Below are 27,755 nucleotides of genomic sequence, written 5' to 3' on the forward strand. Positions count from 1 at the left end.
CAGAACAAGTGTGGTGATTGATTAAGTGTATTTTGTCAGGATTATTACGATTTCCTATTATTTATTTTTTGACAAAATTAGGATTTTGAACTGTTCGTTGGACAATTCAAGCAATTTAAGACCTTACTTTAAATTCGACATGGCCACTTTTCACAACACAGAATTACATAAAACATATTAAAAAAAAATATATATATACATTTTATATATTTTTCTACTTTTTGTAAGTTTCCGAAAGCTTTTTTTTTTTTTAAATGTCACGAGGGCCACTGAGTGAGATGCAGGCAGCATCCTGGTGGCAAGCAAGCCAATCTAGCATCCAGATCAGCACCGGCAGTCTGGACGAATTAGCCGGCGGTATCAACTCGAGACAGCAGTTTGCTACACTAAATACACACTGTTGTGCAGGACACTCAGAAGCACGCATACATGTGACACCCTAGGACATTCTCAGTCCACACACTGTTATGAGTCAAGAGAAAAATTAAGAAAAAGAAAGTCGGGGAAGTTCTCAGTGTTGTTGTTACTTTACAATCCGTTCACACATTAGCATTGTAGTGCCTTGTGTGCTATTTCATGAGTGTGTTTCACAGCCAGCAACGGTTGATTGTTTACACTGAACCTGGACTTCAATGAGCCAATCGGGAGCGACTGACTGGGATGCTGTAAAAGGCTCGAGGTCCCGTATTGGGGAGACATTCGCACATCAGAGCTGACCTGCATACCGGATGCTGCCGGCACACATCGGACGTGACTCATCCTGTATGTGGAAGGCAGTTTCCTGACCTCTTTTGGAAGGTTGCACATGTGTGTTCAACCACATAACAGTTGAAGGAATTAAGATAAACATATTACCTTAATAAAGAAAGAAAAAAAGAGTCCCCTATGTGGATGTTGTATGCTTGGATAAGCACATACGTGCTCATTAAACATGCTTTTTTTTACTTAATAACACGTGAATTACTTTGAACTTGATTTGAACTTAAGCGTATCAGCTGGCTGTTTGTTTGTAATTATGGAATGTGGAAATCATTTAAATTTGGGTCGTAGTTTGTCTGCCACGCTGATTAAAATTGATGGGGCTTTCAAGATTTGAGATAAAGTTCAAGGAAAGCATTACTTGTGCTTGCTCGTGACCTGTGTAAGCGTTTTTCTTGAAGTGGTCATTAGAACTTGGACAGAATTCCTTCTTCTGATTTTTTTCTGTTCTCTTTTTGTATTGTGGTGCGACCTTGAATCTGTGGGTTGAGGGAAACTCAGAGAATAGCAGCTAGTATGCATTTTTAGGACTTTTTGGCTTAACATCTGTATTTGTCTTGTCTGCCTGACCACCCCCAGAGTTAAAAAAAAACAAAAACTTGTGTAAACTCGTGGTTTTCTAAACTATTATAGGAGATGTGGAGTGATGACTATTTTTAACGCTAGTTTGAAAAGTAGGATTAGCGCTGAGGAATGAATTGATTGTGCAACTCCTAATTCATAGAGAAAGGATTTGATCCCGTGTGAGATGATAACATCTTTTTTGGTTGCATTTCAATAATTTATCTACGTGTTTTTAATTCTTATTCAAAACCAAGCTTTAAATACACAACAGTCTCCATTACGTGGCTAAGACAAGGTTTTCATTGAGGGAAACGCAGAGGTTTGCCTGGAGAGGACAGTGGAGGGATGTGGGTGCAATGCCCCAGACCTTGCAGTGTGAAAATAGCTTAGCCTTTAAGATTGTGGTCTGGGTGAAGAATAACATCAGCGATCATTGTAAAAGGTTGCATGTATCAGGAGAATATGTGTTTTGACATCTGCAGGTCAGAACCAAATCAGTTAGGGAAGGGGGGAAGAGAAGAAAACCATCCAAAAACCCCCAGTGACATCACTAATACCAAAGTCCTCCCGTCGTCACATTTATATTTAAATCATGGTCAGTAAATTTACGGGAAATTATATATGTGTGTGTGTGCTTAATTTAGGCCTGTTAGTAGGTGGTCCCATGGTAATAAAAAACTATGGCAAAAGTGAACAGCAATTCTACTTTTACTCCCAGGATGTGTGGTCAGTGTGATTTTCAAAACTAAACTCTGTTTTCCTCCAACCAGAGGTCTGGAGGAATCAGTCAGCTCCACTCAGTCTGCTCTTTAATTTTGCGCTCCAAGTGACAGGCAAATAAAAAGCATGTCGTCATTTACTTCAGATGTTTCTCTGTAAGTGTGATTACAGGAATGAGAAAATAATGGCCTGACTGCAAAGAGAGGATGGTTTTAGTTTTATCCATAGCTACTTATTAGTGGTCAAAGTGGTGCAGATGTTTTCAATAATACAACATAAATGCCAAGCCATAAGGGAGGCTTTTGCCAGGAATTTGTGGGGAAAGGGACTTTGCTCCCACTATCAGAGGGCTAAAAGTCCACGATTTACTGATAATTAGGGGCCTCTATGCTTGGAAATGGCTTTCTCCCCCCTCTGAACCTGCAGCTCTTACTCTGAAATAGTTTGTGTTACTGCAGAGTCTCATGTTGTGCATTCGCCATGAACATGAATGACATTTTATTTTGTTTAAATCTTTATGAAAAGCACAGAGTCAGCAATCTTGTATAGGAAAATACTCAGAAGATCCCTGGACAACTTTTTGAAAGCATAAATGTTCCTCACCACTTCTCAAAAAATGTGAAACCCCTAAGATCATCCAGTTGTGCAATTAAATCCAAACTGTGTAAGTGTAATCATAGGTTGTAATAATGATGGTTCTTTCAGATTGGTTTTGCCCGCAAGTGCATTAAGAAAAACAAAGATGACAAGAGAGGAGATACTCCACAAGACGTATAATAATTATGCTTATAACAGTCATGTAATGTCTTCATTAGATAGTGACAGTAGAGAATAAGACACAATTAGCTCAATTACAAGACTCATATGACATTTATTGCACTTCTTACCACCAGGGGATCCTCTTCAGTTGCTCTCCTTGAGGTCCCCCCCCCCCCTCCCTCTTTAAAGTTGTTTTTTCTCCCCTTATCAGATGTTGATCAAAGGTTGCAGTTGCTCAACCAAACAGAAATGGCAAACATCTTTTGTTTCTCGCTCAATAAGAAAATTTGCTGTTGTTGTCAGACAGAACAAAACATTTGAGAATTTTGTGAAATGTGCCATTTTTATAATTGTTTTTGACATTTTATACACTACAATTATCAACCAATTGATAATGGAAGAAGTATAATGAAATCCAAATGTGTAAACCTGCATCCCCACTCATGCAGGTCAAAAACAAACTCAGGGAACAGAGAGGAAAATACATTATTTATTATAGAGCTTGTATGTTGCCATAATAGGCTTATAAGGATATACAACGCAGTCTTGCAAGGAATATTTTTAACGAGGTCCAGACTGAAACTGAAAGGCCTGTACAAAAGAAAAACAATATGATGCTCTCAACAATGTAGCAATTATGGAAATCTGCTGCAGCTATCAAACAAGGTATAACGAGCACGCTAGATTCAATGTGCAACGTGTCATCTGCATGCGGGGAATGTCATGACTGCGTGTCTTAATTACATCACGATACATGGGGTGTCTTTGGGTGAAACCATGTTTTCCTTAAACACACCATTTCATTTACAGTCATCCGTACCACAAATTCCAAGACTGCTATACAGTGCCGACGTACATACTGGGCAAAGTTCATGCACCTGGCCTACTTTTTAAAAAAGGACAACAGCATCCTTGACAGTGTGCAACAGCGCTGCTCTTGTAAATGCCCCACAGCCATGAAATGCTAGAGCCGAGGGAGAACGGCACTGTTTAAAAGTCAGCATTGCTTTTTGTGTCCGCAGATGGTTTCTGCTCACCAGAATGGGATGGCATCGTTTGTTGGCCGGAAGGGCCTCCGGGGAAGCTTGTATCCACGGCGTGTCCAGAGTATATCCACGACTTCAACCATAAAGGTGAGACTGGCCCTGAATACAGACAGCCATGGAAGCCCCCCCCCCTCGAAGCTCATTTTCATCTGGTGAAAGAACACTGGGCCTCGGGGCTGTTGTACACCGTGCAATCATAACTTGCCCTCTTTTGATATTTCTACAATTATGCAGGTCCTTTCAAGAAGCAAGCGGGAGACAAGTAATTGACTGTGTCGAGGAAACAACTGGCAAAATACTGTAATTAAAAGTAGTCTTTTTTGTGTGACGTCTAGGACTAGCATACCGCCGGTGTGACAACAATGGGACATGGGAGCTGGTTACTGCCAACAAGACATGGGCTAATTATAATGAATGTGCAAAATTCCTCTACCATTACAACCACAGCCATGAAAAGGTGAGATCTGCCTCTTCGCTAAGCACATGCTCATTGTCACAGTCACAGTGTCTTTCTCCAGAGTAGCCTTTGTGAACACATCAGTAAATTGTCATGTTATTGACATTGCAGCCTTTTAGGCAACTCTTTGTTACGAGCCCTTTTGAATGTGCCACACATTGTCGACACGCCTTTTCAGTAATGTACAATGTGAATACAACATAATCATATTTAATGAAAATGTCGAGATCCTGCCAGCGGCAAAATGACATCATGGCAGTGTGATTGCGCCTTCATAATTTGAGGGTGCAAATCGCTAAATGTATGTTCAAATGTAGACTGAAAGGAGTGTCCCGTAAGTGGTAATTGCAAATTGAAAAAAAAATAAAATATCAAAGAACTCATCAATCGCAGCAACTAGACAGTGAAAGCCTTCCGGCTGAGGGAGAGCAAATCCCTTCCTCCAGGTTTCAAAATCAAAGTATCACTTTGGTCGGGCACAGATGATTGACGATGAGACCCGGCTCACAGCTGGCGCTCCAACTCAAGGTGTTGGATTGTAAGAGGAAAGTCTTCCGCAGAGGCCAATCTAATTAATTCACACCAAACTCCAAGAGCCTTTTTTTTTCCCCTCCACTGACCTTGATTTTTATCACATTCTCACATTGAGACAGGAAAAAGCCACACGAAAAGGAGACAAAAATGAAAGTGCACTTTTGCAGCACTTTCGTTTCACTTTTGGCACTCGCTTTCACCGTTTTTCTAAGGTTGATTGGAGGGTTATTCAGATCACCTGCTGTGCAGGTCCCCTAATTAAGAATTGAGAGCAGCTTGGTGCATTTCCCCTCTCGGCCAATCAGAATGTGACAACGCCATTTCTGTCGGCCTTAATTAAGAGATGTGGGGAACCTCGCGCCCCTGGCGTTTGGGTCATTCCTTAATCCATCAGCAGAGCTTGGCGGACAAAAGCGCTGCCTGTTAGGGCTTTTTTTTTTCCCAGAGTTAGTGCAAACTGTCAAAAAGACAAAATTTCATTCTTTTACCTTGTTACTGTCATCCATGGCGATTATTTCTAAATTATAAGGAATTAAATTATTGTATATTCATTTTTATATTAGCTTTGTGTATACAATAATCGTTGCATTAATATTTTTGAATATGTATTATAAGATGTTGGTGCTCATGTTAGGAAGAGATCGAGTATGCTGGATTCAAGTTGACAAATATACAATATTACATTTGAACACGTATTGATTTTTTTTGAGCCGGTGAGCATCCTGAAGGCTGACTGCAGTGAAAATTTAAAAAAAAAAAATGCTTTTGACTGTTAGCCGTGTCAAAAATGTTCTTTTTAGTTATGTCTGGTCAGGAGTTTGTTCTTCTGATAACCTAGTGCCTGCAAGTGTTTTCATTAAAGCCCTTTCACATTTTCTTATTATTGAGGAGCCATTAGTTTTTTTTTTATTGAAAAGTCATTTAATAACTAAAGAGCTATTTCCATGATTGGGAAGACCGTTTTTCATTCTGAAGACTGATTTGTTTCCCTAAGTAAATATTTCTGTATTGCAAAGTGGTTGTTAGACTTCTGCCCGATCAGCTGAACTCTGGGGAATCGGTACCGCTGTAATTGTATGCCGCGGCAGGATTTCCTTTCACCAGAGCCAAACAATAAGAAAACAGCGTGAACCTTTTGGCTGTGTGGTGCGTTTTTGGTTTCTGGCTATTTTCTTGAATAGTCAAAGGCGAGCCGTATAAAAATCAAATGATTTAATTATAGTACTATTATTTGCCATTTGCTGTTATGATTAAAATAAAACTGTTGCCTCATAAGTTTAGTAGCAAAGCTCATGTGGGGATGCTCACATCCTCCGCACCACATTCAAGCGGAGAGATGAAAACATGTTTCATGAATATTCTTTTTGTATTAATCAAATGTTTTTTAACATTTCAGTGACTGACTACTCCATTTCTTTGTGTCCCCTACTGGCAAAGTGCTACCTATTTTGTAGACACGAGCAAAACCACAAACTGAAGAGCCACTCAAGCGCAAACCTCTAATATAATCATAATAATAATAATTTGCTCATCAGAATCTATTGATTATGCAATCAATGGGCACTGATTATATTGTTTTTGCATAAAAACCCAAGCAGAAATCTGTTCAACACACAACTCCCACCCAACTTAAAATACAGCAGCAGCATATAAAGTGCTGAAGGGTTTACTTTTTTTTAATCATTATTATTATTGCATACATTAAGCTTTGTGGAAAACACAAGTTTATGATATTCACACTTTTTTTTTTTAAACCATTAATGCAATTGGCAAATGAAGAGAAATTGACCGTTGCGCTATAACCGATTCACAGTTGCGTAAGCGTGCGTACACGTGATGAGGCAATCTAGGCGGACTAGTCAGCATGACGCCGTCCTGAGACCCATTTAGACACTTTTGCAATAGCTTTTTTTTATAAATGTAAACGTTTATGTGGCTGTGTGTTCAGTGCTGATGGTAAATTTAGTCCACTTAGAAAGATATCCCCCCGTGTGTATGTTGACCGAGATAGCTGGTCTCTCGTGGTGTGGAGCCCTGCTGGCTGACCCTACATGTATCCGGATGCGTGGATCCCAAGCGTTGATTCTAGATGCATCTGATGAATAAAGAAAATGGTAATATACTAGAAGCTAATTTAAAAAAAAACAACCGTACACCTTCTGAATTCAAGTTTCACTCTTACACTAAACTACGCGCAGCGTGATTATCTTAACTCTTCGTAAAACACGCTTTGTTCAAACTGGAAAAACCTGTAGGGTGGCGGGGGGACCAGTAGGTGCTACGCTCCTGCGACGATGCTATCCACTGACTTGGTCTTCTCTCCTGTGGCGGCATTTATGCGCAGTGCAGACCTCGCCTGTGGGATACGCTCACATGCCCAAAAAAATGTACTAAAAGCCACACAGAGTTGGCTCAGCTATGTAAACGGAGCACAGATAATCTGGGATTACGGCACAGAGGGGGAGAGAGAGGGCCACGTCATGCTATGCTCAGGTAGACATTACTGTCTGTAACGATGCTGTGAATGTCGCGTGGAGATCCTTTAACCATCTATACCCTTACGATCTAACCCAAATCAGCATGTGGCAATCAAACCTACAATCATAAACGCCCTAAACGTTGACATCACCGTGACACCACAGCGCATGTTGTGAAAACTGTTGGTAAAGCAAGCAATCTTTTACAACCCTCCGCCTCATGTGAACTCAAGCTGTGCGAGCTTGTTTGCAGTCGCTCCTCCTGTTTCTTGCTCTTATCGCTGCATGAGGGTGGAATGTCAGAATATGTACTTAATGGATTTTAAGTAGGGTGAAAAACAGCTTGATTGAGACTAGAGAGAGGGGAAAAAAGAGCACTTAGACATTATTGTGTGGATACGCGTGTGAAATTGTCTTGTAAAATTGCTGAGTTGTGATGCTGACGTGTCACTTTAAGGAATTTTTATAGTATATGTTTCTTTTTAAATGATGGTCTGGAAGCTTTTTTAATAATCTTGCATATAAAACTATAGCCTTTTAAATGGATGAGGCGTATTATTATTAAATTAAAGGTTAGTATTAATGAAGTGGCTCTTCAGTTTGTAGTGATGCTAGTGGCTACAACATATGTAACACTTTGCCTGTCGGGGACATAGAGAAATATTGAAAAAAATGTTTGAACAAAACATTGATTTGATTTGAATTTTTTCCATTAAACGACACAAAACATGAGTTGGCCCACATACGTTTTCCTCTCCCCGCTTGAATGTGGTGCAGAGGATGTGGGCATAACCTCATCATGGCACCCTGCAGTTTCTTTCTGGCTGCAGATGTTTATGTTGATGGGCACCCGAGGGAGCGGTTGCAAGCAGTTGATGACAAATGCATATGCACGAATGAAAAGCCCCATACAGCACACAACTGCCATACCGCAGACCACCGCCACAACTTAAGACGCACCGTGTTTTTGGCACGAGGGCCCTGATGCTAAATGATAACAGCATGTGGAGTCTCTGGTTACATCACAAAGGGGCTCTTGGCCCCTTCAGCGTGTTGACGCACAGAAGGTCTGGTTAGTGGCTCTCCTCCCGGTGTCTTCTGGCTGCCAGCTCACTGCCGGAAGATCAAACTGCCCCGCGCGGCCTCGCCAACCATGTCAAACGCCATTTCCGGCACTAATTTCTGGATGCTTGAGACGTTTCTGTCACCATGGTGGCCATGCATTTGTAAACTCACTGAAGTTAACATGTTTTAACTTGGTGCAACTTGCTGCAAGGAATAACACAAGCTTCAGTGGATTAAACCAAGTAGTGTGATATTCTATAAAAACAAGGTAGACCAATGTTAGTTTTCCAAATGATCTCAAACTGACTAAAAACCTTGTCTACATTTCCAACAGTAGGAGATATACATTTGTCAGTTTATTTTTTTCTTCCTTTTTTTTAAGAAAAGAAGATACTGTATACTGGCTGAATGTTGACATTTCATTGGTGTGAATGAGGCTTCTTTAACCTTTTCATAGGTCACGACCATACAAGTCTAGGTTGTGTTTTTCCATTGTTTGATGCTCACAGCTTTCCCATTGTATAATATCAGCATCCATTTCTTCGTATAAATATGAAAACCTTTGTCCATTTTGCTATTCTAACACATCACTCTCCACCAACAGGATGTCTTTCACCGCCTGTATCTCATCTACACCGTCGGTTACTCAATCTCTCTGGGATCCCTCATGGTAGCTGTCGTCATCTTGGGATATTTCCGGTGAGTCTGTTGTTTTTATGATTTTTTTTTTTTTTTCCAATCAATTCTTTGAACCACAAATCCTTCCAAAAGAGGAATTTAGATAGAAAGTCTGGATTATAGGTTCAAGCAGTTGCAGCAGTGATCCCGTCGGCGTGTAAAGGTTGACTGGCATAAGACCGATTTCCTCCCATGCTACCGGTAGCATGTAGCAGAATGCAATGCCATGAAGGCTGAACGCATTCATCATGAAACCATGCAATTCTCTGTCGCTGTATCCACATGCAATGCAGCGTATGTTCTGTCACAGCAACAACATGAAGCATGCAAACTCTACCAAACATAACCTTTTGGCTTTTACTTGGAATGTCCACCTTTCGAGGAAGAGTCTGCCTCGAGGCTCCATTGTGTGACATTTAGATGCTTTGCTGTTTTCATGCTGATATGAGTTTCCTATGACAAACAACACCAAAGCTTGAAAATTGTTCTTCTACCGAGCTCGCAAAGATTAGAGTTCCCCTGTGAAACAAGATAAAAGATGTTTAAATAAAAGATGTGAAGAATTAGGAGTAAAATACTGTTTTTTAACAGCTTTTTTTCTTTGGATTCATCACAAATGCCCCATCATCAGCCTGTATATCTTAGTGTTTCACCAAAAAATAAACCTTAAATCAATATGAATTCAATTTTTTCTTTTTTTTTTCATAGCTGAATTAATGCTTGGCACATTTGTCATTTGCTTATTTTGTTGAGCGTGGGGAGAATCAGGAATCGCCGCGTCGGCGCTGTTTACCGATGTTCTCCAGAAAGCTGATTTGCCAAACGGACAGGCGGGCTTTAGGAAACCGCTCTCAACTGGCACCAGAAAAATCTATGGGCCAAATGAGTTTAATAAGTTATCCCACGGGTCCCTCTGACATTCTGGCTCTGTGCTCAAGAGCACTCCAGACACGTCTCCCCTTCAACATGTCAGCTTTTGGACATGAACGCTCGTTTTCCAGGGAGGGAAAAGGGATATTTCACATTAGCAGTTGTGTTCAACCTTTTTCACCAGGGAGATGTACACTGGATTAGTTTTCCCTCTCAATCAATAGTTCTCTAAGGGTAGCTTGTCAAACACTCTGCTCATTAATAAGGCTTTTGAATGGAAAAAAAAGTTAATACTGAATAGCAAAGCGATAATTATTAAAGTATCCAACTTTTTTAATCCACACTTCAATTTGACTTTTGGAATATATGAACACATTTTCTATTATATTAATGACTTTTTAATTTTATTTTTTGGGCGGCCATTGATCCGGCAACCTGGAGCATTACCTTAAAGGCCCAATCGATAAACACTCAAACAGGATGTTTTGGAAGAGCTTTTGATAGAAACTCGTGCTTGTCTGGAAGGAAATGTTCATGCTTTTCTCAACAGATGCTTGCAATTTAGTTTTTTTACAGCTCGCTTTGAGTCGAGCATTTCAATATTTGTACGTGTCGAGCCTCGTAATCTCAAGAATGTGTGTGAGTCAGCTGGCCCTAATTAGGATGAGTATTTTGTGTGTGTGTGTGTGTGTGTGTGAGGCATTACTTACACACACGTACATGAAGGTGTGCCAGGCCGTACTCACCCACGGACACAGTTTCTTTGACCTTTCTGCTCTTGTTTGTCTTCTTCCCAGACGGTTGCACTGCACCAGGAATTACATCCACATGCACCTATTTGTGTCGTACATGCTGAGAGCTATCAGTATTTTTGTGAAAGATGTCGTGCTCTACTCTGGATCAGCCTTGGAGAACATGGAGAGAGTCACAGTGGAAGACCTCAAATCCATCACTGAGGCGCCGCCATCCAACAAGACACAGTTTGTAAGTACAGCAACACAACTCTGTCCTTGAAAAACACTCACTGAACTCAGAGGTTTAAAGGGGTTACTATAATAATTAAAAAAAAACGGCTACATAATTTTTTTTTGGTGTAAAATTCATCTCTGGCTTTGCCTATTCATCATACATTTGAGCAACCCACGCGTCAGTCTTTTCTGTCCTTGTTTGTAACACTTGGTCCTCCAGCAACAATGCTTCACTGACACAATCTCAAAGGCAAAACCCTCGCTGTTTCCCAGCAATGCTGAACCGAAGACAAGGGGATTAGAAAAGACAGAGTGGACAATTGCTAGTCTGGTAATCAGTAGGGATAAAAAGATCGCTGTGAGGAAATGGCTGCTAATAATCACTGGGTGGCAAAACCACCACAGCTCAAACAGTGTAGAGGTCGGCTTAACTGAAGCCCAATCGATGGCTACAGAAACCACTGTGGGCTGCTGGGACTTCCACACGCCCTGTCAATACAACAGCAAATAAAATAATCCCTATTTGTTTGCGTCTTTCTTTTCCACATCCTAATCGATGGTCTAAGGAAAAAAACATATTGAGTTGTGTAATTAAAATGGAGCTGACGGGAATTGTTGAACTTCTATTTAAACAGAAATGATTTAATGTTGTTTGAGATTCTTCTTGAACCTTGGCATTATTGATTGAATTTATTATATTTGCTGTCACTCAATGACTTGTACAGTGTGTTTTTTCCGCTGCTCTCCAATGCAAGTCAACGACGTCTAACGGGAACTCGCGTAAAATAATAATTTTCTGCACAAGTGCTGCAGCTCACTGTTGTGCCACCAATACGCTCTGCTTTAATTCACAAGTTCACTATTTATTGTGCTGGTTATATTTATTTTCTTGAGCATTACTGCATATTTATCATGTGCATACAGTATTTCTTGAGTAGATTTCTTTTTTTTTTAATTAAAATTCTACAAAAGATATTACAAATGAATATGGCTTAAACTCAGTACAAGAATAGTCCTTACACCGTCTCTGTTCACACCTAGCAAGAGAATTATTCTTACGTCTAACACTATCCGTCCCATTTGCAGCAATGCTATTCCTAATTAAAGTGATTTTTCTCTTATGTGGTGAAAAAATGTATCAGGCAGAACAAGAGCGGACTCTTCAGTCATCACTTTCAATCTGACATTTCCGTCTTCCCCTGAATAGTCATAATAGACTATTCTATTAATACATGTATTTTAAAAAGTGTGACTTTTTATCAGCATGTGACTTCATTTAATCGACTCTCTGACAGATTGGCTGCAAGGTGGTCGTGACCGTGTTCTTGTACTTTCTGGCTACCAATTACTACTGGATCCTGGTGGAGGGCCTGTACCTCCACAGCCTCATCTTCATGACCTTCTTCTCAGACAGAAAGTATCTGTGGGGATTTACTCTGATTGGATGGGGTGAGTTTTGCTTTAATTTACATTCTACTTGAACGTGATAACATTATAAAGAGAGGAGCCACAATGCAAAGGAAACCAATAAATGTGTCACGTACTTCATTTTTTTTGACGGTTTAATTTGTAATTTTCTGAAACTAACGTAAAGAAACATGGGATCATCTGTCAAATCCCTGATATTGTATTCACAAGTGGCTGAGGACAATGGCAAATGCCTCGCGTGTAACACTGCATGAATGTGGGCTTTACAGTTCCTGCATTGTACACACTGTGCGTATAAATTACGTAAGCACAGCGCATACAATGTGGATGCTGTGCTACCCGGGCTCTACTCGTATGAGCACATTATGGAATCATTTCCAGGGCGTCATAATCGAGATGGCTATAACTTTAATACGGTTTGTTCTTTTCTTTTCAGGCGTGCCAGCTATGGTTGTGACAGTTTGGGCAACTATGAGAGCCACGTTTGCAGACACAGAGTAAGTGATCTGCGTGAATACTACAAACATTATTTTGGGTAAACCTAAATGGAGTGCTTTTTTATTTGAGTGACCAGACGTCCTCTTTTTTTCCCGGACACGTCCTCTTTTCAAGACCTAAAAAATGCGTCCGGCAGGGATCCCAAAAACGTCCGGGATTTTGCCCCGTTGGATATTTGTGTTTCTCTGAGTCTTTCACAAACCAGTTATTCAATTTATAAGTTTTGGAAACGGTATCTCCCTTACTGTCCACCTTCTTGCGCGAGCTCTGACTTTAGAGAGAACTGTCATTGGTGGACTGATCTCAGTGTTGCCAGATGCACGATAATTATCCTCCAAACACGACCACAATGAGCCTTTTGGTACGATACTGCGCTGCCATTTCCAATCTGGCAACACAGTTGCATTGTTTACAACCCCCCGGCGTCTTTTTCATAAGCCCAAATCTGGTCACCCTATTTTCATACATTTGAAGTGGATGTAGTGTCTATTGCAAGTCTCCTTCAGCCAATATACATTTCACACGCTTGCTGTGCAGCCTGAAAACACATCAGCATTCTTCACAACTCTTGCTTACCAAACAGGCCGGGAACTTTTGTTCAAAGAACTGGAGCAAAGCTGGTGGACAGGTATGAAAGTGGATTCACTTTCATAAGAAAACTGCCTCCAACAAACCTGGCAGGCCCTCAAACCCCCTCTCATGGCTCTCTATCTGTAGTCTTCACACTGGTCCAGCACCACAGCAGAGCACCGAAGGCTCTGGAGCTGAGCGCTTACGACTAAGCTGCTCTCCACAAGTGGCCCAGTGGAGAGCAGCTCCATGCTATGTTTTTTTTTTGTTTTTATATCAAGAAAACAAATCCAGCATGATAGTCACAGCCACCACTCCTCCCACATGTACGCTCGGCAGGAAGAAGTAATGCTACGCTTTGGTTAAAAAATTAACATGATCGACAATATACCCACTTGTCACAGATAAGTGAATTCACAGCTGAGAGCCACACCTGTCTTTGTCGGTCGCTACGGCCCGAATTGATGACGAAGTATGAGTTGGGGCAGACAGTGTTTTGATACCATCTCAAAGAAAAAAGGCACAGAAAATAGATTTCTAAATCCTCATTTTGTGCATCAGTGGCAGTGATCATTTGAGACCGGGAGCATCACATCTACAAAGTTGATCCTGACATAACTCATGCTTATTTCCGTTGTTGTTTATCTACTGCAGGTGTTGGGACTTAAGTGCTGGCAATTTGAAATGGATATATCAAGTGCCTATCCTAGCAGCTATAGTGGTAAGTCGATACGGCCCGCTGGCACCTTTTCCCTGCTGAGTGTGAAATAACAGTGTTTCACGGCACCTGTGGCATGGTACCGGTTGGTTAGCACCCTGTTATGTTTGCACATGCACTCACTGATATCGTTATGCTTCTATTTGTGTCTTCAGGTTAACTTTATGTTATTTCTGAACATCATCAGAGTCTTGGCAACTAAACTGCGAGAAACAAACGCTGGAAGGTGTGACACAAGGCAGCAGTACAGGTACTGAGTTACACGCGGTGTGCAAATATCTTGTTCCTGAAGCATCACGTGACCTGCTTGTCGTTTGCATCACGTAACGAAACAATGGCAAGACACCTGTTTTGTTGTAGTTTTAGCTCTGTGACGTGCAGAAGGTTTGGCCAACTGCTGTGTGCTCTTTCGTTAAGATGACGCAATGTTACCGTTACAGGAAACTGTTAAAATCCACGCTGGTGCTGATGCCGCTCTTTGGGGTCCACTACATCATATTCCATGCCATGCCGTATACGGAGGTGTCTGGAGTCCCCTGGCTGATACAGATGCACTACGAGATGCTGTTCAACTCCTTCCAGGTAAATCTACTGTGGTGGAAAATGGCAGCTATGCTAATTTAGCCCACGGTTTCCCAAAATAAACATAATTGTATCATGTTCAAGTTGTACAAATCTGATGAGCTGATCAGGATTTCACAAGTCTGAAGGGTTTACCTGTTAGATCTTACTGAAGATAAAGAGGGATAAGGGATACCTGGGGATTTAATATGCCATACGAAATATCAAATTACACAGCTAAAAGGTCATGTAACGTGCACATTAAAGACACATCTTTCTCTTCTCCTTTCCAGGGATTCTTAGTTGCAATTATATACTGCTTTTGCAACGGCGAGGTAAGAACTCCGTTTTTGCATTTCACACCAAAGCCCCTGCATGATATTTAAGCCCTCGCATTGGCTAAATAAGTCATTTTCTTCCCAGGTGCAAGCGGAGATTAAAAAGTCCTGGAGCAGGAGGACTCTGGCCCTGGACTTCAAAAGAAAAGCTCGGAGCGGCAGCAACACTTACAGCTACGGACCTATGGTATCGCACACCAGCGTTACCAACGTCACCGCCAGGGGACCGCTGGCCCTCCACCTCACCACGAGGCTGGGACCGGTGCCCGTGAACGGGCACAGGAACCTCCCCGGCTACGTGAAGAACGGCTCCGTCTCCGAGAACTCCGTGCCCTCGTCGGGGCAGGAGCTTCCCGTCCCCGACGAGGAGCACTCGGCTCAGACGCGGCCCTGCGAGAACGAGAAACCCTCACCCGTGGTGGAGGAGGAGAGGGAGACAGTCATGTGACCTCCGGGCCGCCGCGCACAGGGATGAAAATGTATCGAGTAAAAAAAAAAAATAATAAAAAAAAAAAAAAGGCCTCAGGGTGCTCTGAAAGGGGATGGCCGCATTGCTTCAACACTGCCAGTGTATTCTCCTGTGAATCAAGCCAGAACATTGCCAATAACAACAGAACGAGACTCAAGGAAAAGAGGGTGCATCACTTTCGGGAGCTGGCTGCGCCGCGTTTACCTGATGGATGATGGTTTTAAAAACTCGCTCGCCAACCAACCACCTGCAACAGTGAATGTGTAAAAGGATGAAAACAGACTGCCGTTTCTTATTTCTTTTCCACTGCCAGAACTGTTGTCATCTTGTTTTCAGTTTACTTTTTTTTGGGAGGGAGGGGATCTGCTCTCTTTTTTTTTTTTTTGCATAAATCAAACCTTGGGTTATAGTAACAGTAGTTGCCGGGAACAGCCTTAATCACCGACGTCAAGCCAGGTGGATTTTGAGTGCTCTTAGTGACGAACGGGGAAGGTTTCATCAGCAGGGGTGAGGGTTCATGTGAGCGTGGGTCGACTAAGTGTAGGTTTGGCTTACCAAAATAATCAATGCTTCTATTTTGAGGCGTATGTTCATGCTTTATGGCATCTCATTTGCTCTGCGTTGACTTAAATCCACTTCAGTGTAAAAGGGGAAGGTACTCAGGTAATTGAAGTTCTCTGTTGTTGCACACCTATTTTTATACTTTCAAAGTAGTTTTAGCATGGTCAACATTTCTCTGAGGGTGTTGCTATGCAATAAGGTTATGCTTTTCCTTTTCTTTTTTTCTCAAAGTGTTGCACGGATTCCGCCGTGAAGAGAAAGCCCCAGTATCCATTCCTCTAATCATAGCAGATTTCGATGAGTTCAAACGAATGTGTCATATTCAAATTTTCTGCGGAGCAAGATGCCAACGCTGGAATATTTCTTTGAAGACTGTCTTAGCATTAGTTGAGGTAAAGAAGAAATGAATGGGAATATGACAAAAAATGGTGTCAGATGTTCCCACACAGTTTTCAAAGGATGAGACCCCATTTCAAAAAAACACACACACAGGGTGCAGGAGAGCGTCCTATGTTACAGGGGAATGTCAATGGAATGAGGATTCCACTAAAATCTCGTATTCGGGTGGAAATGTGGTGGATATGAAGGAAACCCCAGAGATTAATAATACAGATGGTCATTTGTACAGATGGTTCAGTGTTATGCTGCTTTTTTATGTGTGTGTATATACAAGTCACAATGTTTACAAAGATCAGAAATCCATTCTAATTGTGAGCTAATAGTGTTCATGTGTATGAATATCTTAAAATGCTATGTTTCAGTGTTATTTTTTTTATTTTTATGTGTATGTTTACGGAATATTTGCAATATTTGGTTATGTGTATATAGTCCAAAACAAAATATATTTGATGGAGGGCATCTAATGAATCATTCCACAGTACATCTTTAACTCCGTATCTTGTGATGTACCTGCAAGGAGCGCAGGTTGAGTGACTTTCATCTTTTGTCTGACATCAAAGAGATAAGCCACGCTGCGCTGCCAGAGAAGAGGATATGTTCCAGCATTTCTTTGGATTTTCATCCGCAAACTTGTTTACAGTTGTCCTGAAAGCTGTAAAATCACCCTGTTTCTCCCCAACAAAAAGTATATATTTGCTACTGGTCGTAAGTGTTGCACTAGAGCACCCGGGCAGATTTTTAAAATGAATACTCTGTTTCGTGTAAACGATAGTGGAAGACATTCACAACACTCAGCAGCTTCGTACAACCGACCCAGACCTTTTTATATTAAAGCCTGTTTTTTTCTGTTCTACTTGGATTTGTTGACTTAACTTGGTCCCAAGGGGATTTAGATCCAATTCAACACCATTTAGTTTTACCTCACTTTAATATTCACATGTGACCAAAGCTAATATATGCTATACGCATCAGTCCCACATCCGTTTGAGTTGACGCTCGCTCATCCCTCAAGCTGTTGAGTTGTTTTGGTGATTTCACACTGACAGAATCAAGCTCCCGATCCCCCCCCCCATTCCCAGAGTTTCTCTCACCTGACGCCAGATCTATTCAGGTGTGGGCTTTTACTCACTTTTAAAAGGTTAAAGCCTGCTCTCCTCCAGTTTTTACTCCTCAATCCAGCAGATTTCTAAATCATCTAAATGAGCACATTGCACTAAAAACAATCCTATTTTTGCGAAAACAAATCAGACAACTTTGCAAACTGTCGTTCCCCGTGAAGCAGATACGTATAAGACAAGTCTTGTAATATTTTAAAATAGCAAAACTAACAAAGTGTTGTCCAATAAAGTAAATACTCCAAAAATATGTAATCAATAAGCAATTAACAGCTATAATTAACAGCTATAAGCGACAGTGCCCTGCTGTTTATTGAAATGATGTATAGACTGCATATCTGTAATATGCTTTTAAAGACTTTTTGATGTCTCTGTCTCTTTAAATAAGAGACAGAGACATTGAGAGATTGACCAACACATTGATGGTTTCTTTCATGGCATTTATTGGCAATAAAAAAATATAGAAGGATATACATCTGTCAATAACAATTTGCAGTGGAATGGTAAGAAATCCATTTTGGCCCTTCAGTGACTCCAATTGAACATCTCCATGGGAATCAATCAATAGTGCGTTTATTGACTACTCACACACTCGTTACGGGTTGCCGCAGGCCGCAGTGATGGAACGAGGAAAAGACCGGACTTCTGTCGCTCGATGATTCGGTATCTTAATGTCTCAAAAGACTTATTTCAACGCCGCTATTTATTGCATCTCTTTCAACGCTGTTTCATTAAATCTGGCTTCCCACTAATTGCCCCCTGTCAAATAAACATTGTGTTCCTTTTGTTTGAGACCGATACTCTTTTAAAAAAGCGGCTGGTGTCAGAGCGTGAAAATCTTTAAAAAAAAACATTCAAAATTATATTTGAGCACTTTAATACCTTACGATATAGTATTTTTTCTGAATGTATCATGTAAATGATTGTGTTTTGGAATCAAGTGTACTATACGGCCAATAATCAAAGAGCTAATGTTGTAATTCGTTGTTTTCAAATACCTCTCAATGAAGTATAAAATGTGTTTGGTTGTCTTTTATTTATCTCGAAATGTACTTAGTGGAGTCAGCATCGGTCTCCACGCTTTATAGATCCAGGATGTGAGCAGCGTGTCGCCTTCTCATCACTCCATAGTGATTTAAGTACGTTGTAGATATACATGTAAACTTGGACTACAATAAGAATATGTTTTCTGGTCTCTAATGTTCATCGGTGAATTGTGAATAAATCAGTAATTTTATTGTACTCTGATATTCTTGCAACTTTCATGATTCTTAAATAGACATATAGATAAAAAATATATTATATAAATATATACTGTATATATATATATATATATGTATAGATGCATTTTGTTTATTTCAAATATACAAATTCTTTTTTAGAAAAAAAGGTGCGTAAAATGTTCGCAGAGAAAAATATAAATTGATATTTTGTCCGTGGAAGGCTGAGTTCACTTTTGAGCTTTCTTGGCTCCCCCTTTTGCGCCGGCTTTGCCTCCTTTGCCTCCTTTTTCTCCTTTATCTCCCTTGCCCCCTTTATCTCCTTTGCCTCCTTTCTCCCCTTTGTCCCCTTTCTCTCCAGATTTCTTCCCTTTCCCTTCACCAGCTTCTTTACCGGATGCTCCCTTTTCGCCCTTCTTTGTCGGCGCCTCCTTTTCATCTCCTTTCCCTTGTTTGGCACCCTTGCCCTCTTTTTTGCCCTCTTTGGTCTTCTTCTCTCCTTTATCGGCGTCCACTTTCCCAGAGACTGTTGTCACCTCCTCTTTCTCTTCTACCTTTGCAGCTGCAGGAAAACAAGAAACCACAAAAAAAAAGGTTTTATTATAATCCAGAAAAAGGCAAAGATTCATAGCAGCATCAGGTAGCATCAAAGTCCTGCCTGTGCTAATTGGAAGAGAGAACGCAATCCAGCAGAATGGCGTGCTAAGTAGGTTGCATGTAATGCTGAAGGCACATCTGCTTCTCTCCGTAATAATAAGCACGGTCTGTTTATTTTTTTAATATTTCTTGATGTGCTTTGTGTGGGAGAGCTGGAGATCAAAAGGATGTATCCATCCAACAAAGTGAGGGAGGATGAATATATTCTTAAGGGGGAAGTACAAATTGAATTTAGAAATGTACATTTACGATCAATTACTTGATTAATATCAACAATAGACTGCTCCGGACGTAAAGGAGTAGTTTGACAATCAGTCGCTTTCTTGTTGACAGTGAGGTGAGAAGAGAGATACTTCATGTTTGTATGACAATAAGAACTAAAACATGTATTTATGAAGCTACCTCCAGCAGGCGGTTAGCGTAGCTTAGCATGAAGACTGTCAAATGGGAAAACCGCTAATCTCGCTCGGTCCAAAGGTAACATTTTCTACCAACGAAATTGTTGTGTCTTTGCAACAAGAGTGTGAAGATGGCAAGTTGCGGTATCGAGGGGATCGTGTGAGACATGGAGGCGACTGCTCCCGCAATTATCCCCAAACCTGTCAGATAAGTATACATGTGATCTAAAGATGGTGTTGAAGCAGGTTTCCCGAAACAGTACGTGTTCAAAAGCTGTTCAACTTCAGACGCAAGGGAGGCAGCTTCTTCTTATTCATTTTCTACGAATGTCTCACTCTGTCTGTTTTATATTTCCTTTTTTCATTAAAAAAAACAAACAAACAATAAGCCGTGCTTGAGAATAAAAAAAAAGAAAGGTTTCAAATACCTGTTAGTTTGTTGAAAAGTAAAACCTCAAAAAGCATTTTCAATTCATTTTTTGGAGCATTTGAACCGACAGAATTTCCTTTAAAAGCCTTTTTCCAACATGAAAGATGGACACCTCGAAATAAATTGGACGCTAAGCAAACAGACGCAGCTAACACAATACTCCTGATATAGATCAACAAGGAACCAGTTGGGGACAAAGGAGCTTTGTTGGTGTTTCTTCCAGTAGCAAAGCAAACATTTCCCCGGCGCTCTCCAGTGCTGCAGAGACACTGGATACACAAAACAAACGCAGGCCAACAAACCGAATGACAAACAAACGCCACATGGCAGAAGTTGCCAAAGGGGTTCCGCGTGACCCTGAACATATTTTGAATATATTGAATGTTTTCTGACTCACAAGAATCGACCAACCATCACAATGTTTGCGAATTGATGTCTTTGTCTCGTGCTTTTATCCTCTTGCATTTCCCCTCCACCCGTCAGCTCCGTCACGTTGCCTCTTCTTCTTCTTCTTCTTCCTGTTTATTTCTACAGCCGTCGGATTTAGACAAAGCTCATGATGCATCAGAGTGCAGTGGATTAAAATCCAGAATTAGAAACCCAGACATGTTCCGCATTGTTCCAGTTTCGGAGCGCGATGAGTCTTGTTGGTCGCACGCTGCCGTGGGTGTGGAAAGATCAAAGGTTAACATTGCCCTCCGCGAAAGGACTCGGCTTTCACGCCTCCACTAAATGTCAAAAGTTCAGCTCGGATACAATTTGGATTTTTGATACAAATCTGAGGGCACGTGGCACTGTGACATTTCATACGCAATCCCACTTGTAAATGTCACCTCCAGCAACCGACCGACCCACCACTATCACAAATAAAATAAGTTTTCCCTCCCGAGGAACGAAGCGGGACTTGAAACCCGACAGAATTCCTTTTTCTTTTTCTTTTTTTTTTTTTGCAAGTCTGTCACTCGTCAGTCGGCCTGCCGCCAACCTCAAACGACCTTTTCACGGCGCTGTCGTGGACACGCGTGTGAGAGAAGTGTTTGGGTTGTTAACAACAACAACAACAACCACCGCTGCAGCTGTTCGGTGACACTGAGAACTTCGGTATCAGCTCCTATAAATCGTTCCCTTTGTTCCGTGGAAGCAACGGGTCTGGAGAGAGTTGACGGCGCATTGAGAGGCATTTATTGATAGCTCGATATTTTGAAACTGTATTTAATGACATGTTTGTGAGTGCTTGCGAGGGAGCTGGAGACGGACGGATGAAGGAGAGAGGCTGAGCCCGTGTGTCTTCCTTCTCTTTCCCTGCAGTGTTAAACTTTCAGCAGATATTGGCGGTGAAAACTGGAAAGCTTTCCTTTCATCGCATTTATTTTCGTCCCAGAGTGCTTTCAGCAGCTCGATAAGAACGGGGCACAGAAGCTCTCGTTGGAGAATTGGAGAGATTCCGTCAACACTTACTCAGATTTCACAATCTTCCTCTGTGTGAAAAATGTATTCCTGCACACAACAGAGACACACGCGGACATCAAGTTATATTTTTGTGATATTGCCACTGATTGCGTTAAATCCTTTCAGTGTGTCCTCTTCCTTTTTTTGCATCAGTTTTTATTAGAAATTTCTTTTGGTATTCAAAGGTTCAATTTGGTTTGTCAGAGAGTTTTGCACATATCCTGTCAGTGTCACCTCAGCGCGGCATAAGCACTTGGGGAAAGCAACAATTTGCACATTGGCTTTACATTTACATTGCCCTCCACATTAGTTCATGCAGAAGCAGCCTTTGTACTCTTGCTAGTTTGACGTAAGAGCAACTAATACACACGTCAATCCTCACTCTGTATGATGGCTGCATTCAGTGTACATCCCCTTCCGCCCCTTCCCCAGAGTGGATGATTAGTCATGTGTTCATAAAAGAGGGTTAACGCATCAGATCAAGTCTCTAGACTACACCGGAGACCGAGGAGATATAGATGCTCTCTAACAAGACCGATGACGGCCCCTATTTCACAGCTAAAATGGGCTTGGAGGCAACGCACCAAATTCCTGAGAGATGGCAAGAGAAAGAGAGTCTTGAACATGTAATTACAGATGAGCTCAGTGTTCTTGACATCAATGATCATATTTAATTTACAATAACGGTGTGAATGATTTGCTCCATTGAAAGCGTGAGCAGGCAGGTAGAAACAGACCTTCACAGAGCACAAACCGCATGCTGCATGCGCTACAATTTTCCCCCGTATTAGCATTTTTCTGTCTCATAATTTCCCTCAAAGTTATCAACATCATATGCTCTTGACACTCCCATGCAAATGTGCATGACGCTTGTGATCATTTCATCTTGAAAACATCTTAAGAAAGCAGAGAACTTCAAAAATTACAAAAGTGTAAACCACAAAAGGCCAGCTACACAAAAGTAATTCAATATGCAATAGCATCGCACTAACATTAAAAGTCTTATTTTTTACTCCACCACAAAACAACATTTGAACAATTCAAATTGTACTAAGCACTTGAATGAGAGATGTATTTGCTTGAATTTCCCTTGCAGCAATAGACTTAAGGAAGACCAGATAGATGGCTGTTGCATGAAGAGGACCTTTAGGTCGGCCACCAGTGTGCACACTGTGTATTTTAAAGTCACTTAGCCAGGAGGAGAGTCTGGAAAAAGATAAGAGCAGAAGAAACAGAGGGCAGAAGTCAGCCTGTCTCAGGCAAGGTGAGGGAGCTGGGTTGCTCCTCGCTGACCCTAACAGCTGAGGGCTGGCTGTTGATAGCACTTTGAGTTTGGACCTGCTCAGAGACAGTCTCTACTGCAGAAGCACTCGTGGCAGCTGGAAGAAAAACAGCGAGGGAAGAGACAAGAAGAGGAGAGGAGAGGAGAGGAGAGGAGACGAGAGGAGAGAGGACGTTTACTACATCGGAGCATTAAGCAGAGCAGAGGAATTGAACCAAGGGCAGCAAAGTTTTGTGAGGTGAAAAAGAGGAGACAATAAACATTTAGGAAATTATACTGCCCAAGGAAAGATGTTATGTAAAAGACAGCTGTCCTCGTAACCAGGACTGACTGGCCATCTGGCGGACCGGGAACTTTCCCAGTGGGCCGACACATCTTTTGGGCCCAACACAACTGTCTTTTTTTTTTCTTCTTGTCTGACTGACTTATAAAACAGATAGATCGGCCTCTTGTTGTCAACACTGGAGATGATTATAGAGAAACGTGCTGTCTGCATTAGTCACGCCCCCGCACGCTCTATGAATATGTGCGCTCCGTGAGCTGAGTGGCCAATTCCTGCCCAGTTGTCGTCTTCAGTGTTTGACAAATATTAACAAATGATTGTTGACCAGACACAGTTAGAATGGCATGGTGGCAGAAACTTTGACCATTGCACAGGGGAGCTCCAAGGTGGGTGGTGTGTAATAGATCGTGGGAGGCCGGACTAGGCAAGAATGACTGGACCCATTGTTTTGTCCCAGTCCAGCCCTGCTGGTATCCTTAATCATATAGTGGGACTACACCAGCAAAGGGTCTTGTATGACCCTGTCAAATAAAGCTCTATTGCTCCTGCTTTTCAGATCTTTAGGGTGTGCTTTAAAGCAATCACAGATTGCGACAAGCAAACATTTACAACAAAAAGCGTGTGTATCTCAATTGCCGTGAATATTACTAAATAAGTAACATGAATAAATATATCAGAGAGAGGTACTTACATCCTGGGATCTCAGTCAGCTCATTCAGAGGTGGCACTGTCTCTAACGTGTTGGCGTATACTTTGGCGGCCAGTCTTTGTGCGTGCCGTGCCTCTATTTCCTTTTTGGTTCTCGGGATTCGACATTTGAATATACAACACAGTGTGATAACTGAGGGGGAGAGAGACACAGTTGGTTTATTTAAATAGCACATGATGTAGGCCTACACAAGTAAGATGGGTTTAAGTGTCACTTAACCAAATTATATGGACAGTATATGTACATTTTCACTCGCATACAGACAATCGCGGTGGGGCCTCATTTTTTAATTATTCAATTTGAGACCGGCAAAACAAATGTCAATCTTCTCACCCTTAGCACACTAATTATCGAGCGTACTAAACAGAGTAGTGAGCATGCTTAACATCAACATGCTAGCGTGGTCAGCATGCTAGCGTGGTCAGCATGCTAGCGTGGTCTGCGTGTTGATGTTAGCATTTATTTCAAGTATTGTTGCGGCTCAGTACAGATGCACGGAGCCGCTAGCATGGCTGCAGACGTGCTAAGACGTATGTATTGGTGTTCAAGCAGAAAACTCAATGGATGGATGTGTCAAAAACTGAGGGAGAACATGTGTTTTCCTCATTTGGCTAACTGGCTCTTTAAGAAAAGATTAGTCCAAAGTTCAATTTCTTAACAAAGCAGAAAAAGTATCTCAGATACACAATTTGTCCAAAGTGAGAGTTGGTTTTCTGTAATTTTACAGTTGCTGCTTGTATGACTCACGGATGGGATCTCAGCCTTTCCTGACATAATGAGTGTCATTATTGCTAATCACACTGTGCTTGATAGTAACACTGCAGACATGTAATTGCATTCATCAACATCTTTGGCCTGCAGTTGTTTCTTCGGATTGAAGTCTATTTCAAGAACGGTTTGTGACGGTGTCAACAAAGGGATCGCATACTCACTAACTGCCAAAACAAACACCGAAAAGATGGCGATGACCTGCCATAACCGCAGACCCCAGAAGACAACGGACTCTGAGGTGATGGGGTCCGGCTTCTTTGGGGGATCTGTGGGCATAAGCTGTGGGGAAAAAAAAGACCAATGTTGATTGTTTCAGTATCTGCACATCACAAATAAGCCTTCCATCACAAACAGTTTTATTCAACGGAAAGAAAACCTCAAGAAACTTGATGTAACTCAAGCTTCACATCCTCGGCATCACCCTCAGGCAAAGTAATGTGTCAGAATCTGTGGAAGACTTTTCAGTCACTCTGACTTTGAGAAATAAAATAATTGATGATGAATTCTGTTTGAATCTGATATATGAATCAGATTCATATACCACTGCAGATATAAAAGAAGTATTTGAAGTCAAAAGGCACTTAATGGCTCAATTATTCTTCTTCAACGAAATTCTATGATAATTTATCATCTTACTTTATTGGTACAGTTAACATATTCATTTCACTTACTATCCGTCGAATGTTTTAGGTGTATGACCGTTAACTGAACTGACGCTGAGTAACAGAGATACTTTAGGCGATTTGTTTTTTCCGGAGGCATTGGCAAAATGTTTTTTAAAAAAAGCTCTGGGTGAAAATGTCTTTATCATTTCTTCCACCAAGAAAACAACAACACCAACAAAACCTGTGTGTTTGTTTGTGTCTCTCTCTACCTGAATCTCCCCGTGGTCTAAAAACATGAAACCGACTTTTCCTGCTTTTTCCAGCATCAGTTCCCCGATGGGATTCCTCCCTTTCTATATTGATTGTTAAATTGGATGATACATGATTGTTTTTGGAAACTCTATGCTTTTGTCCATAAACCAACAAGTGGATAGATCAGAAAATGGATCCTTATTACATTTGCTGCCCTTGTTGATGACCCCATTATGTGGTGAAATTGAACAGTTGTTCCAAGAATAAACTGAGACGGCGATGTAAACAATGCCTTTCAGAGGCCCTGGAGGAAATAAGTGAATCGTTGTGCTTTGGTAGAAAATACTTCAAACAATCTCCAGGTTAGTGTTGACCAAAGTGTTTTCCCGTTGAAGGACAGAAGACATTGCATGCACCGGGAAGTCTCTCAGTGTCATTCAGGACAACAAGCTTTGAATTTGCGCCTTTTTGCGACATGCTTTCTCCGTGGTGCCACGTGAGACTCTCAGCACGGACAACAGGTCTGTTTGCCCTGGTTCTGTTTGTCAGACCCGATAGGCCTCGTCGAGCAAACGCGCCGCATGTGACAGTGCGAGCTGTCTTCAGGGCTTCTGCACTGTTTGCCTGCTGAGGAAGACACGAGAGGGGCTGAGGACTTGAACAAAGAAGCTGCAGAGAGAAACAAAAGTATTGTGCAAGTCCCACAGAAGGATTAGCTATGATGGGGATATTTTGCTCTTAAAGAATTCTTTTGGTGCCAGAGCGATTACATAACGCTAAGTCCTTTCCTCTGGGGCAATTTTTATGGGCCAGGATTAGTGGCTATAAGCCTCAAGTTTTCTTTTAGTGGAACAAACAACACAAAATTAGAAGATTACTGACCTCAAGCTACCTCATGTTAATCATCATGTACCCACATTTATGACATATTTTTGTTGGTTGGTTGGTTTGATATTCAACAGCGTGGTTGAATATTCTTGCTCAAGTAAGTTTTTGTTTTTCTCAGAAGATCGTTAAGGGACTAATCAAGGACGATTAGTATAAGGCAATGGAGGATTAACATCTAAAAATAGGAAAATCTGCATTGGGAGCCAGGTTTTATTATGTATGATAGAAAAACACCAATTACAATCGCATTGATTGACAAAAAGATATCATGTACAAAGGATATCTGCAATTGTAAGCATGCCTAGAATTTAGAAGTGTTTTCATTTGTTTCTGTTTCTTTCTGTAATACCACAACAACTACAGATTCATTTTAACATGTCAAAATACTTATTTAATACGTTGTCCTTTCAGTGTTGCTCTACACAGCGTACTGAGAGAGGAAAAAAGTAAGTTGACTATTTTTCAGGAGCACAATTATTAGAATAGAAAACATGGATTTTCAGCTGCTTTTTCTGTAGTCTGATATATTATATCTGATACTCTCTTCAATGTGACCGACTTCTCGGCACAAAAACAACTCTGCGTACCCGGGCGTCATCATCCTCGTCGTAAACACATGTGGCCCAGCTATTCATGAAGGACATAATGTATCTGGTCCCTACAAAATGTTCTCTCACTCCTCGTTGAGTAACACAAGAAACAACTCTGGCGACGAAACATTAAACAATAAGAACGAAGCACATAAAGCTTCCTCTCTTCTTTTTTTCCCCTCCCGCTGCACCTGCCACAGACAAACCCTCAGGATATTCATGAGGGGAACCTGTTGGAGGACATGATGGTGTGTCGGGCTCTTACCTCGGGATCCGGGACCTGGGAGGACACGGAGGACAAGCACTGAGACAGCAGCAACGCTCCCCAGCCCTGCAGCAGGAGCTGAGCTGGACATACAGGCTGCTCCCCAACCATCCTCTCCCCCTCTTTCTGCCTGCAGCCACCCTGCCCTCTACCCCCCCTCTTCCTCTGCCTCTTCTTCCTGCCTGCCCGCACTGGCGCCGTGTAGAGGACAGGACCACGATGGCCCTGGGTGATTAATGATGACTATGGGGCTGTCGGCTTCCTCTCATATTCAGTTGTCTGCTATCTCCTGCCTTTCTCTCACAACACTGTCGACCCACCTAAGACACACCGAGCAGTCACCGCTGCAGGCAGCTCCAAAACTGCTTCACTATAGTTGCAGGGAGCCAACCCCGCAGTTAT

General features: G+C 41.6%; 2 protein-coding genes across 2 annotated transcripts in view; one reads left to right on the forward strand and one right to left on the reverse strand.

The window, feature by feature from the left end:
• The window catches only part of pth1r (parathyroid hormone 1 receptor), a 38,397-nt gene extending 22,638 nt beyond the window's left edge, over nt 1-15,759 (forward strand). The window contains exons 3-13 of the mRNA XM_068571040.1: nt 3,825-3,935; nt 4,184-4,305; nt 8,986-9,080; nt 10,727-10,913; nt 12,193-12,346; nt 12,762-12,822; nt 14,048-14,114; nt 14,267-14,361; nt 14,552-14,693; nt 14,966-15,007; nt 15,096-15,759. Of these exons, the coding sequence (XP_068427141.1) occupies nt 3,825-3,935; nt 4,184-4,305; nt 8,986-9,080; nt 10,727-10,913; nt 12,193-12,346; nt 12,762-12,822; nt 14,048-14,114; nt 14,267-14,361; nt 14,552-14,693; nt 14,966-15,007; nt 15,096-15,458 (1,439 nt within the window). The 3' untranslated portion in view covers nt 15,459-15,759. The remainder of the gene's footprint in view (nt 1-3,824; nt 3,936-4,183; nt 4,306-8,985; nt 9,081-10,726; nt 10,914-12,192; nt 12,347-12,761; nt 12,823-14,047; nt 14,115-14,266; nt 14,362-14,551; nt 14,694-14,965; nt 15,008-15,095) is intronic.
• Nucleotides 15,760-19,004: 3,245 nt separating this feature from the next.
• On the reverse strand, nt 19,005-27,464 carry tmie (transmembrane inner ear). Its single transcript, XM_068601005.1, has 5 exons — nt 27,354-27,464; nt 24,915-25,032; nt 23,965-24,114; nt 19,103-19,336; nt 19,005-19,048 (listed from the first exon to the last, which is right to left on the reverse strand). The coding sequence occupies exons 1-5, from the start codon at nt 27,462-27,464 to the stop codon at nt 19,005-19,007; spliced, it is 657 nt and encodes a 218-aa protein (XP_068457106.1).
• Between the last annotated feature and the right edge of the window lie 291 nt (nt 27,465-27,755).

Source organism: Clinocottus analis, unplaced genomic scaffold (assembly GCF_023055335.1).
Source record: "Clinocottus analis isolate CAN_PGR_092001 unplaced genomic scaffold, fCliAna1.0.p SCAF_11, whole genome shotgun sequence".
NCBI lineage: Eukaryota > Metazoa > Chordata > Actinopteri > Perciformes > Cottidae > Clinocottus > Clinocottus analis.

What these genes read in the sequence shown, in the direction of transcription:
- tmie (XM_068601005.1), bottom strand. Translation starts at nt 27,464, where the DNA reads ATGGTTGGGGAGCAGCCTGTATGTCCAGCTCAGCTCCTGCTGCAGGGC. An exon ending in GCTGACTGAGATCCCAGGAT is followed by an intron (nt 19,337 to 23,964) that starts GTAAGTACCTCT and finishes GTTTTCCTGCAG; the next exon opens with CTGCAAAGGTAGAAGAGAAA. An exon ending in GGACAAAGGGGAGAAAGGAG is followed by an intron (nt 19,049 to 19,102) that starts GCAAAGGAGATA and finishes GAGGCAAAGGAG; the next exon opens with GCAAAGCCGGCGCAAAAGGG.